Source organism: Enhydra lutris, unplaced genomic scaffold, assembly GCF_002288905.1.
Source record: "Enhydra lutris kenyoni isolate GAN:26980312 unplaced genomic scaffold, ASM228890v2 scaffoldscaffold22, whole genome shotgun sequence".
Classification (NCBI taxonomy): domain Eukaryota; kingdom Metazoa; phylum Chordata; class Mammalia; order Carnivora; family Mustelidae; genus Enhydra; species Enhydra lutris.
This window is the reverse complement of record NW_019154106.1, coordinates 12,026,282-12,040,014: the sequence shown is the minus strand read 5'-3', so window position 1 is coordinate 12,040,014 and position 13,733 is coordinate 12,026,282. Positions and strand designations below refer to the sequence as shown.

The 13,733-nt window shown below is 42.1% G+C and overlaps 1 protein-coding gene across 1 annotated transcript; it reads left to right on the top strand.

The window, feature by feature from the left end:
* Positions 1 to 3,796: 3,796 nt before the first annotated feature.
* Positions 3,797 to 13,733, top strand: LOC111149741 (family with sequence similarity 111 member B). The gene is made up of 3 exons (XM_022506987.1): positions 3,797 to 3,998; positions 4,814 to 4,980; positions 11,494 to 13,733. The coding sequence occupies exons 1-3, from the start codon at positions 3,854 to 3,856 to the stop codon at positions 13,516 to 13,518; spliced, it is 2,337 nt and encodes a 778-aa protein (XP_022362695.1). The 5' UTR covers positions 3,797 to 3,853; the 3' UTR covers positions 13,519 to 13,733.

Below are 13,733 nucleotides of genomic sequence, written 5' to 3'. Positions count from 1 at the left end.
TTTTGAGTACTATTACTTCGTTATTGATTTTTATTTCTGTACTTAAATTTCTAAACATGCCATACAAGATTCTTTAAGATATCGTTTGGTTACATGTTTTTCATCAGAGTCTCTTCGACTTTGCCAACACATACTAATGTAATATGCACATACAGATCATTTGCTTCTTCATTCCCCATAATATTGGTTTTCTAGTTTTTTGTCTCATTGCATGGGCAGAACCTAGGAAGATAATACCAACTAAGAACAGCAATATCTCCATCCTTGTCTTATTTCTGACTTTAATGAGGGCTTTAACAGTTCACACTTGGAATTATATTTGATCTGTCTTTACATGTTTAGATTATTTTCCTACTCTTCTTATTATCTTAATCTATATTTGGAATAATGACTAAAATTTTATAGGTTTCTTTTTTGTATTTCTTTCCTTTCTTTTCCTTTTGGCAACTGATACACTTACAGTTTTTCATCCTGTAACTGACTACACTGAAAGATCTGGGTTTAAGCCATGCCTCCACTTCTAAAATAAACTTGATTTGTTCACATCTACTTGTCTTCTCATATACTCCTGAATAATTTATTCAGAATGCTTGCAACTGTATTTGTAAGTGAAAACATTCAGTACGTATCTTTTATTCCTTTTTTTTCCTCCAAATTTCAGATTGGGGATCTTTCCAGGTATTATCATGTTTTAATACTGAAATTGTGTGTTAATTTTTGGTTTATGTAGAACTTAAGTATAAAATAATCTGACTTTGGCCACTTGTTAATGATAGACATTTCATTTCCAATTGTTTCTATTAGTATGTTGCAGTGTTTTATTTCTTTGAAGATCAATTTTGAAAATGGATGGAAATCATCCATTTCTTTTATCAGTGAACAGTTGCCTTAGATCACATCTAACTTTCCATTATAATTCCCTTTTTCCCTTTGCTGTCTCCTTCCTCATCTCTAGTACTCTCTGTGTTTTGTTCTTCTTTCTCTTGTTTTTCCTTAAAAAGTCTTACCAGGAGTTTATCTTAATTTTTTTTTTTTTGACATATAAGGAAGTGGGGCTGCAAGCTATAAGGAGATGTTAATTTAAGTTACATTTCTTTTGCCTTTGTTTCCCATTGCTGTGTACATCTTTTTCTCCTCTACTTCACAGCAGAGTCCCTATTCTTCTGTATTTTCAACACCAACTAGATCCACGCCTTGCAGATTGGGTCCCTAAGAAAGGAAATGGTGAATGGACAGACAGAAGACTGAATCCATATGGAGACGTGTTTCAAGGAACCCGCATGCGTTGAAATGCTACAAAGGCAGCCTTGGCACAATAAAGGACTTTGGGTTTGGCATCTGACAGGAGTGAAAGTCATTCCAAGGACTACCTTTAGGCAATTTACTTACCCTGTTTCCTAATCTGTGAAACAGGAAATGAATTAAGCAGAAAGATGAAATGAGGCACTGCTCTGGGCAATTTCAAATTTCAATGCCTAATGTTTATCGGACATTTCCCACTCTGCTCTCCTGACCCCCATGCCCACGCACTCTGCTCCCCATTGTCAGCACCCAGAAATACTTAGCTGCCAAGGCAATGACAGGTACCAGGCTAGCTTTGCTCCCTCGAAGCCGTTCACAAAAATTCCAAGGACCCAGAGTGATGGAACCAGAGACTGGTGAAGTGGACCTTAGTTGAATGAGACCAAGGCAAGTTGGAAAAAGAGGGTTGAGCCAGCCTGAGCCAGAGCAACCTTGGACAGACCCATGTACTTTCAGAGAATACCTGACGCGGCATAAGCCAGTCCCACCTCTCCGTTCGGTGCCACAGGCGCAGCCTCCTAAAGAGATGGGAAGCTCTTGGGCGACAGAGAATGAAAGAGTGAGTAAACCAACACCACGCTGCCATTGGCCACAATGAGTGTCAATCCTCACCCGCTTCCCAGCCCCACTTCCCTTTTCCCGCCCCTTTTCATCAGGCACGTTCTCTGGCGCCCTCTGCAGGCGGTGCTCGGAACTCCAGCCCCGGTGGAGAGGCTTTGCGCTTGCGAGTATCCCACCGCTGCTGTGGGGAATACTCGCCTGCCTGGGCGGTTCTGCAAGGGGACTGCCTGTGCAGACCGCGTCACCAGGACCTGCCCCTACGAAAGCCAGCGGGCGCAAAGGGAGGGCCACACAGGTAAAAGCGAGGGCCATTGAGAGCGGGGCTGGAGGGAAGCAGGGGCCAGAAAGTGCTGGGAAGGGCTCGGGTTCTGGAAGCTGATAGAAAGAAAACAGAAAAGCAGTGATAGGGGGCTAAGGATACCGTGCGTGCCTGCCTGCTTGGGTCTTAATCTTTGCTTTGCAAATAGCTGTTTGTCTTTAGGACAATTGCTTGATGTCTCTCTATGTCTATCCTTTAAAATGGGGATAATGGTAGCGGCCTCCTATGACTGGATAAAGGATAAAACTAGTTAATATCTGTAAATATCCAGAGTACATTTGGGTCAAATGGTGAAATTAACGTGATTTGGGTCACGTTATTTGGGTATTATCGTTATTATCAGTAATTTGGGTCAAATTGGTGAAAGTAACGGTTGGCTTTAGAGATGGCCACCAGCAGCACTGGCATCACCTCTTGGGAAATGAACGTCACCGAGCCACTCGAGCCTTAGCGAGTCAGCATCTCCACCGAGGCAGCTGAGAAATGTTTCGACAAGCTGACCATCATAAACTTCGATGATGCATCATACGCTTCGCGAAGACCTGGTCTGAGTTTCGGCGGTTTTTAAAGCCACCCAAATGAAAAGTTGGGACATGAATGGAAGGGGAATCACAAAGGGGCAGGCCGGTTGAAGTTACAAATAGGGAATCAAGACCCCCAAGAGGGGAGTGAACTTGCCCAAGGTCTCCCTGCAAGAAACTGTTCCACTCTAAACTCCTCCAGTGCCCCACACCCCCAACTAGGTTTTAGGCAAACTATCCTATTCCTAATCTGTGAAATGGGTGCAAAAGCCAACCTAACTCCAGCGGTGACTGCGAAGATCGCATGAGACTCAAATCAACTACAAAACACCGCCCGCTGGGAATAGGGGCTGAACTAACTAAAGTGATCAACCATCCTCAGGCCCCAGAACCCGAAATGCAGCGGGTCCCTGGGTCCCCGCTGGGGGGGATTTCCCTCGAAGAGGTCCTTGATAAATAAGACTCCCGCAAGTCACAGAGGTTGGAGACTTAGGGAGAAGTTCAGATCCCTGGGCCTCCTGCTTTGGCCTGAGTGAGTGCAGTAGCCTCTGCGCGAGGCTGGTTCTTTTGCTGGGGGCTCCGAGTCCACTACACGGACCACAAGAGCTCTACTGCCCGCTTTGGGCCCTTTTGTCCGCTGGACACACGAAGGTACCAGCTCTGCAGCTGCCGCCAAGTCCCGCCCGGCACGATCCTCGCGCCACCGCCCACCCGCATGCCGAACGTTAGCCCCGCCGCTCCAGACGCGGGCGCACACTCCCACCCCGCGGACCAGTCGGGGAGTCCGCCGCGCCAGAGCGGAAATCACCTGCTCCTCCCACTCCGCTTGCCCAACTCCGCGCCCGACCGCAAAGGCGCGGAGGCGGGAGGGCGGGAGAAGACTGCGCAATCGATCCCGTATCAGGATGCTGGCCCAGGGACACGTTGCGGACTGCGTGCGTGGGCGGGGCCGAGCCGCACCAACAGGCTGCTAGCGCGCGCCCGGGCTCTTTCCCGGAATCTTCCCTGCCTCGGGACTCACCAACTAGCGGAATGGGGTCCACTCCCAGCCTCTACCGCCCGCCCCCTCGGTGGCCAGACTCGGCCCATGGGTTCCCGAAGTGGCTGTGTTCCTGGCCAATGAGAGCAGACACCGCCCCCTCGACGTCAGATGACTGAACGAGAGCCGCGGAAAGCTCAGTTCTACTTTCCCCGGAGGAAGAGTTCCTGCAGGAAGCCGGCCCAGTCCCATCTTCTCAGCTCTTGCGAATCCCGGGACAGCGGTCACCGGCTGCGTGGGCACTCTCGACGCATCTGTGAGTGGTGCTTGGGTCCTCAGTCGGACGTGGAGTTCTTAGAGGGCGGTTGTGAAGAGCACTAGGCAAAGGACCTTGGTCCTGAGCCAAGAGGTTTTGGGGGTAAGGGATAAGCAGCCTCCCATTGTGGGAACCCCCTTTTCGCCCCCCCCCCCCCCAGCCGCAAAGATCAAGACTCTTCCTCCTAGAAAGACACTTGGAGATCAGCTAGGAAGCTGTTTCAGCTACCCTGCTGTGTGCCTGGGCATCCGGAAGGGAGAGAATGGGGGATGGGGCAGGTCCAATAGCGTAACAGCTGCCCAGAGTCACTGAATCATGATCTTTGAGGGTAGGGTCCGATATCTTCCTTTTTAACAAGCCCAGAGGGGTAATTCACAGAACTCTTCTCAGGCCTGTGTGAGCCTCAGAACTGTTAGGCTTTTCCTTTAGCTGGTTTTTCCCCTGGCTTCCAGTAGCTTCCTCACATGTGTGGACCGACCGATATTCAACTGAGATTTCAAGGGGTACCCACTTGTAGATCTCCGATTCTGTGTGTAGCTGTAGCTGTCTTCTCTCTGGTAGTCTGCCCCACAAACTCCAGCCACTGAGGCCTCCCATGACCCTGAACGTGTCTTCTCAACTCAAGGAAACTGCCCGTCTTGTTTCCCTTCCCTGAGATATGGTCTGGAAATATTCCCCAGGCGGAAAGCTAGATGTTCATAGGGATTACCTCATTTGATTTCTCTCTCTGAGGGATGGGAGATCACTGTTCTGCACTACCTGGAACCCAGTGTTTGAAAGTTGTTTCACGTACCCTGTTTTTCCTTTGTTCTTAGTCATTACAAGTGGGGGAGGAAATCCACTTCTTGTTTCTCTGACTTGGCCACCAACAGAAGTGAGTCATAGTTTCTTAGAAGTCATCATGAACTCCATGAAGCCTGAAGAGAACAAGTCATTCACTGCTACAGAAAATGGCGGGAGTAGCAGACCTGAAGATTCAAAGGTATGTCTCCTTTTTTTTTTTTTTTTTTAAGATTGTATCTATTTGACAGATCACAAGTAGGCAGAGAGAGAGGAAGGGAAGCAGGCTCCCTGCTGAGCAGAGAGCCTGACGCGGGGCTCGATCCCAGGACCCCGAGATCGTGACCTGAGCCGAAGGCAGAGGCTTTAACCCACTGAGCCACCCAGGCGCCCTGGTATGTCTCCTTTTTAACAACTCAGCGTATTCTAACCATAGCACAGTATTAGGATCCTGGTAAAGGATAAGCTGATAAAGAATGGTGGTTAGAAGCCCTTCCTCTGTGTTGTGGAAAGTATATTTGGGAGATCACATCTATAAGTGCTTGTACAAAACCAGATGATAGTGTATGAATTAGCAGTGCAAAGTGTGCCTTTTTAGACAACAAGATGACTAAAAAACACTGTAGACGCTTGATACCAGAAGGACAGATAGGCCAAAATAATACAGTTACTACGTATTGAGAAATTAGTGTGTACCTGAAATTATTCTCACAACTTCTTGTGGATTATCTCATTCAACATTTAATAAAACAATAGATATTGTCATCATCCCTTTTTCAAAATTGAAGAAACTGAAACCCACCTTTCTTAAAGTTGCAAAAATGATGAACTTGATGGTGAGGATTTGAATTCAGGCAGTCAGACTTCAGAGTTGGTTTTTGGCCAACACAAAATATGCAAAATGATAATACTGACTCAAGATACAAACAAGTGTTTTGGAGTGCAGAGAGGAGAACGCCTCATTCACACTCAAGAAATTAAGGCAGTTTCATCTGAGAAAGATCTTACAGGATGAATAGAATTTCACCAGGGAAGTGTATCCAGCATGAGGGAATAGTTTGAGTCAAGTCATACACATATGAAGACATATCTGGGAGCAGTCTAGATAGACTTGATGATACGGAAGAATTCAAGAATATGGTAACTAATAATGCTAGGAAGATAGTTTGGGGAAAGATTCCAGTAGGCTTTATTTTAATCAGAACTTCTTTCTCAGGAAAAAATCCTCTAATTGTGAAATAATGAAGTGGGTTCATTGAATTAGAATTAAATGAAATGTAAGATTAATTTCTTCTAATCACTAGCCACATTTCAGGTCCACAGTAGCCATGTGTTGGTAATGGCCACCATATTGGACAAACAGATGTAGAACATTTCCATCACTGAGGAAAGTTCCACGGGACAGTGCTGCACCAGGTTCAGGACGTCTGTGGCCCTGCTATGCCAAGTGTGATCTACACACACCAGCAACACTGATCTTGCCTGAGAGCTTATGACACCTCTCTGATCTGCATTTTAACAAGACCCCAACCCCCAGATGATTCACAGTTTCTTTGAGAAACACTGATCTGAGATACCCTTATAGTTGGATACTCCTTATGGTGAAATATTTATTTAGCTTATATAGTATAGCATTGTTTCAAAAGGGGAAATTTTTAACCCTGTGAGAAAAGAAAAGGGATTCAGGTCCCTGTGTCACAGAGAACTGGGCTGAGCTTTAATGCAGCACCACACGGTTGTTTCAAGGATTCATTTATGTTTCCCATCACTACGCTCTGCTTTTCATGCTGCCCTCTGGCTGGTTTTCTGCATGGTGACAACAGAACTTCGGTAATTTCAGAGTGCATACCTGTATTCGCTGCCATTTAGATAATGAGTCCATCCTGGGACGCTGAGAAAAATTCCTTTGGCATGTAACTTTCTACCATTGCTCTACCAAACTATGTGGCTCAAGGAGACACTTGAGCAAGCAAGGCCTGTCCCCGAGCTGGCATGAATTCATTTCTGTAGACATTTATAGTTGTGACAAAATGGCAGAGCTGTGCAGTGGATTTTTTTTAAAGATTTTATTTATTTATTTGACAGACAGAGATCACAAGTAGGCAGAGAGGCAGGCAGAGAGAGAGAGATGAGGAAGCAGGCTCCCCGCTGAGCCAAGAGCCTGATGTGGGGCTCTATTCCAGGACCCTGGGATCATGACCTGAGCCGAAGGCAGAGGCTTAACCGACTGAGCCACCCAGGTGCCCCTGTGCAGTGGATTTTTGGAAAAGAGCAGCAGTATCCTTTAAGTCCTTAGACTCCATGCTTAAGGATTTGGGTTTCGTTCTGTATGTCAAGAAGTATGTACAGGTTTTATCCTTGAATTTTTAAAGAGGAGGTTTTAACTTAAAATTTTGGCTAAATTATTCATCTTGAAATTCCTATGGCTACACTGTTTAGTATGATAGCCACTAGCCACATGTGGCTATTTAAATTTAACTTCAACTTAATTAAAGTTAAGTAATGAAAATATATAATATATAAAATACATAATTCATACCCTCACTCACAGCGAGTGCACCTCACCTGAGTCTGACATCCTGGGTAGGGTAGATATGTTGGGCATCTCCATCAGTTACCCAAGAATAAATATAAGAAATGACTTATAGATCTTCCTGGATAAAAATTATAAGATTTATTGGAAGACAATGAAAAGAGATCTAAATTGATGTTGAACTATAAGATACTTAGGAATAGGAAAGCTCAACATACTTAAGATGTCAGTTCATCTTAAATTCACATATTGATTTAATATAATCTCAATTAGGAGTGTGACAGTGTATTTTTGAGGCACTTAATAAGATGACTAAAAGTTAATGGAAGAACAAAGGACCAATAGCCAAGACATTTATGAGTATAAAGAGTAAAGTGAGGAGAATGTCCCTATCAGATATGAATGCTTATTATAAGGTTGTACTAATTAAGAGAGTATTTGGCCAGGCGTAGAAAACTGTAGCACTGGCACAGAGCAGAGAGCATGGAGACAAACCATAAAATATATGAAAATGTCTTTGTATTAGTTTGTCAAGTTTGCTGTAACACAGTACCACAAACTGGGTTCCTTAAACATCAGACATTTATTGTCTCATGATTCTTGAGGTTCAGAGCCCAAGGTCAAGGTGTCAGTATGCTTGTCAGCTTCTGTGAGCTCTGAGGGAATGATCAGAGACCTCTCTCCTTGGCTTGTGGGTGGCCATCTTTCTCATGTGCTTCTTCATATGGTCTTTCTTTTACGTCTGTCTCTCTGTCCTAGTTTCTCCTCTAAGGACATGAGTCAGATTAGAGTAGGGACCCACCTTACTCTAGTATGAACTCATCTAAACTAACTACAAAAACCCTGTCACATCCTGAGGTAATGGGGATTAGGAATTCCACATATGAACTTTAGGGCAGGGGGTGCAGAGTTCAGCCTATACTCTCATATGGTAAAACTGGCAGTTATGATCAGTGGAGAAAGGGTGAATGATTCAATATTAGTGCTGGGAAAATTATTTATCTCTGAAGCAAAAATTTTTAAAAGACTGAAACCTCCGTCAGGCCATATACAAAAAAAAAAGAATATACAAAATATTGTAAATATGTATTTACATATTTATATGTGTATAAATATGTATATATACATATATATACAAAATATTGTAAATACGTAAAAAGAATATACAAAATACACAAAAAAAGGAAGTTGAGATGAAAAACTAGACTAGAAAAAGCAAGCCTTTACACTTTTTAGAAAAAAAAAAAGATTAATTCCATGAAAGTTAATCTTATGACATAGAATGATTAATAAACTTGACAACAGAAAACTAAGGCTTTCTTATCTTGAATGATGCCTAATGAGAATGAAAAAGCAAGCCAGATACTCAGAGTATATGTTTAACATATATAATAAGTAAACAAGTTGTATCTGGAGTATAGAAAGGATTTTTGAAAGTCAAAAGGAAAATAAATAGTCCAATAGAAAAATGGGCAAGAGATGTGAACAGGCAGAAGCACGAAAAGAGGTTTAACTCCCATTAGTAATTAAACTAATTAATTAAGATGCCATTTCACATCTGCAAGTTGGCAAACATCGACAGTTGGGCAGTACAGTCTTTTGACGAGGATGTAGATGTAAGGAGATTCTTACTACCCACTGGGGGAAATGCAAGGTGGTACAACTATTCTGTAAATAATACGGTGGTATTTAATAAAGGGAAGTATTCAGAGATCCTAAATTGGAGGAGTCTCACTCCTACCCCCGAGTGACATTCTTGCACATGTGTACCAGGCAACATTCAAGGATATTCACGGCAGAATGGAACCACTGTTTTTAGTAGAAAAAAACCTGGAAATGACCTAAATGTGCATACACGGTTAATTGTTTCAATGGCTTCTATTTAACTGTAGAAGTGAATGTGGGAGGGCACCAGGGTGGCTCAGTCAGTTAAGCAGCTGCCTTCGGCTCAGGCCATGATCCCAGGGCTTCTCCCGCCCCTCTGCCTGCTGCTCTGCCTACTTGTGCTCTTTATTTCTCTGTCAAATAAATGAATAAAATCTTTAAAAAAAAAAAAAGAAGTGAATGTAAGATTCCATCAGTTAGAATTAGTCTCAGAAAAGTAGTGAAAGAAATCGTAAAACAAACTTAATAGTACGTCTTTCCATAAAATCAAAACAAGGCACAACCATACAGTGTGGTACTTCTATTTTAACAATATATGTTTATGTACCTAAAGAAATGTAAACAAATTATCAGTTTAAAACAAATTCAGGGGGTGCCTGGGTGGCTCAGTGGCTTAAGCTTCTGCCTTTGGCTCAAGTCATGATCCCAGGGTCCTGGAATCGAGCCCCACATCAAGCTCCCTGCTTAGTGGGGAGCCTGTTTCTCCCTCTGGCTCTGCTATTCCCCCTGCTTGTACTCTTTCTCTCTCTTTCTCTCTCTCTCTCTGTTAGATAAATAAAACAAATTCAGGATGAGTGTCTTTAAGAATGAGAGAGATATATAAGGTAAAAGAGGAGCTTCTTATAAATTGTAATATGCTATTTCTTAATCTGGGACATAGATACAGAGATGTTTGTCAGGAGATGTCCTATACTGCTTTTGCACGTAACATATATTACAAATTTTTCTAAATGGTATATAAGAGTTAAAAAAAAGGAAGAAGCTGAGTGTGCTTCACAGAGTGCTAGCCTGGGTGGTTGAGTGGATGGTGACCCTGTTAACAGACTCAGGAAACCCAGCAAGAAGAGAAGGATCGGGAGTAAGGTTTATGGCTTCAGTTTGGAAAGTCTTGAGGGTGAAATGCCTCTGATGTATCAGGGGTAGATGTCAAGGACCAAACGCCGTATTAATATCTGAAATTCAAATGAGAGGACATTGCTGCAGATACAGATTTGGAAAGTAAGTAGTAGCTGAAAATGGGAAGGAAAAGAAAGCAACATGAGAGGAAGAAACTCACTGTGCCTGAAACCAGAGCTCATTCAGTAGCACTGACCTCCCAGATAAACCGAGCCCCTCCATCCCTCCTGACCTTACTGTCTTCAGCTTTAGTCCTCAGTTCATATAGAGTAGGTCCAAGCCTTGAGAGTCCATAAGAATTCCCATCCAAGTTCTACCAAATCCTGTGCTGTCATGTTTTTCACTTATATCCTTGGTTTTCATTCCTGTTGCCATCAGGTTATCAATGCTTTTTCCCAGACTATTGCCAACGGGTTCTGTGTGTGTATGTTTTTGAATACATATATTTATTTGAATATGACCATGTGTATTTTCTTGTATATCTATCCCATCCTGGGATTTATCAGTCATTTTAGTATATCATGTATCTCCTTAGTGCTGTTTAAAGAAATACAGAGTAGAACTAAACAGATATTTGTTGGGAATTTTTGAAAGGTGATGTTTCAACTGTCCAAGAGGTGCATTAAATAACTCCAGCTTTACTATTAAGTAATGCAGATTTTAAAAACAGTCAAATTAAATGGCATTTCATCTATCAATTGGCAGACATCTAAGATGATAGTACTGAAATCCTTTGGAGGAGTCAGCCATATGGTCGGTCTTTTGGGGCAGCAAGTGGAGAAGGAGCAGGAGGAATTGATACAATTTCTCTGGAAAGCAGTTTGGCAGCATAGATGTTGTGAAGTACGTTGTAACCTTAGTCTCAGTATTTCTACAGCTGGGAAACTGGCCTAGGGAAATACTCTGTTTCTGACATTCCGACAAAATGTTTTATGTATAGAAATGTTTGTCATATTTAGAGTAGTAAAAACTGGGAACAGTCTTAAGTATCCAGCAACAGAAGAATGAATTAGAAATTACTGTACAGTGACATATCCTGTGGCCCCTCAAATTGTTTCAGAGGTTATTTAATGGCATATAATGTCATTAAATATAAATATATTTCATGACATATCAGTCAGTGGCAGGTTGCTTAGTAAAGAGGAAGTTCATGCAGCATAGCACAATTTAAAGAACATAAGATTTCTGTGTGCTTGTAAAATCATAGAAACAAATAAAACAATATGTAGAATGGTTATCTCTGGTGATAGAGTAATGATTGGTATTTTTTCTCCATTATTCATTATCCATGTTGTTATCCACTTCTTCTTCACAGTATGTATTAGTTTTATAAGTAGAAAAACATGAGACATTATTATTAAAGGTGGTTCTTACTAAGTTCTTGGTCTTTCCTTTTTTAAGGATACGGTCTTGACGCAGACGCGTCTTGGCCCACCTGCCGCTCACTCTCTCTCTGACAGTAAAGAACGTAGCAGTCTCGTTAAGCTAAAAAGTGAAGTCAAGCATGAAGCATCTGTGGAAATTCAGAATCCAGACCTGAACACCCCTAAAAAATGTTTTTTTACTTTTTCGTTGAATAAACCCTCCGGGAAATCAGACTTTAGTGTGTTTACAGCACATGGTAAACCCACAGAGAATATCTACTCAGCCCTGAGAGCAAATGGCAATTTCAGTCAAAGGATGGAGAAGCATCTTAATAAGAACATCTTTGTTTTTGAAAAGAATACAATAGGCGGATATGTAAATTTAGGAATGCCTCTCAAGTGCCTACCTGAAAATGCCCATTTTAATATAACGCCTGGTCCAAAAAAGAGTGACCCGGAAGATGACCAGATACTACGCCAGTGTGAAAATCCGAACATGGAATGCGTTCTTTTTCATGTGGTTTCTGCTGGAAGGAATGTAAAGAAGATTCTCAGGATCAAGGAAGTTTACGAAAAAGGAAGTACACTTTGTATCTATGCCTTAAAGGGTGAGACTATCAAAGAAGCTCTGATCAAGGATGGCCGATTTCGTTGTGACCTTGACGAATTTGAATGGGAAGTAAGGGAAGGTCATCAGAAAATTCATGGAAAACAGTCCCTGGTGGATGAAGTATCTGGAAAAACCTTAGAAATGGACATTTTTAAGAAACGTGTCAGTAAAGGTGCCCCTAAAATAATTAAACAGAATGAAAATGCCAATGATGAAACCAGTCCCTGCAATCAGATACAGTCTGAGATCAAAGAACATGAACCAGAGACAGATGGGGAGACTGAAGATGTAGAGGCCAACAGAGAAAAAATCGTCCTACCTCAGAATCTAGCATATGATATTGCAGGTAAAAAACGACGCACAATTTCTAGAATTAGGAATTATTATAGTAATAGTCTCAAAAGAAGATACTGGAAGAATAACTCAAGACATAGGCAAAGGCCCCATGTGGTTATGCAGCATGTTATTAAGCAAGCTATCCCAAGGACAGCAGCTGACCTCTGGCTAAAGAATTGCCAGTCGTTCAAAAAAAGTATAATGGATCAATACCCAAATTTGAAGGAGGAAGCACTTCGTATGAGAAAGTATTTTAAGGATGAACAGAGGAGAACCAAACTGACAAGCTTTCAACAGTTCAACGTATATAAAAAGTATTTTGGAAAAGTGACTGAAAATTCTACTTCAGTTGCAACCTGTGAAGATCTTCTCCATCTTAGTGAGTCAGTTGGGATCATGACATGGGACAATAATGGAATCACAGGGAATGCTACTTGCTTTGTCTTCAATCATGATTATATTTTCACCTGTCGGCATGTAATACATTTTATGGTGGGAGAAGGCACAGATCCAAGGTTTTGGCCAGATATAATAAGCAAATGTGCAAAGGTATCTTTTAATTATAAAAGGTTCTGCCCTATCAATGTTGATTGGTATAACCTTGAGCCATGGTTTGAAGTGTCTGATGGACCTCTAGATTATGCCATTTTAAAGCTAAGCAAAAATGGAAATGGATTTCCTCCAGGCCTGTTTGGACGAATTTCCTTTCCACCGCCTAGTGGTTTGATTTATATAATTGGTCACCCAGAAGGCCAGGTCAAGAAAATAGATGGCTGTGCTGTGGTTCCTATAAATCAGCGGTTAGAGAGGTACCCAGAACAGCATCGAGATGAGGTGGTAGGACCCCATGCTGCCACTTACAATGCTTTCTCTATGTTCACCCAAAGAAGTTTTCTACCAGAAGTCTGTAACACTAACACACTTAGCTATGATACCTGCTTTTCCAGTGGGTCCTCTGGCTCCCCAGTGTTTAATACATCTGGTGAATTAGTTGCTATGCACACTGTTGGGCATTTTTATGCTCATGGAGGTAAAGAACATGCCATTATTGAATTTGGCTATTCTATGTATTCAATTCTTTGTGATGTTAAACAGAAGAATGAGAGGTTGTTATAAATTCTTAATCGAAGAGAACAACGAGAACCATAATGAAAATGATAACAAACAAGAGTTGTTTCAGTCTCATCAGACTGTACCCATGGAACACTAGGGAAAAAAAATGTTTTATTCAAGAAAATATGCCAATAGCTTAGAGTATTGGGGGCTGTTTCCTTAAAGTGTAATGAATATTCTTTTTCTTTTTATTTTTTTCAAATTTGTCAGAGCACAAG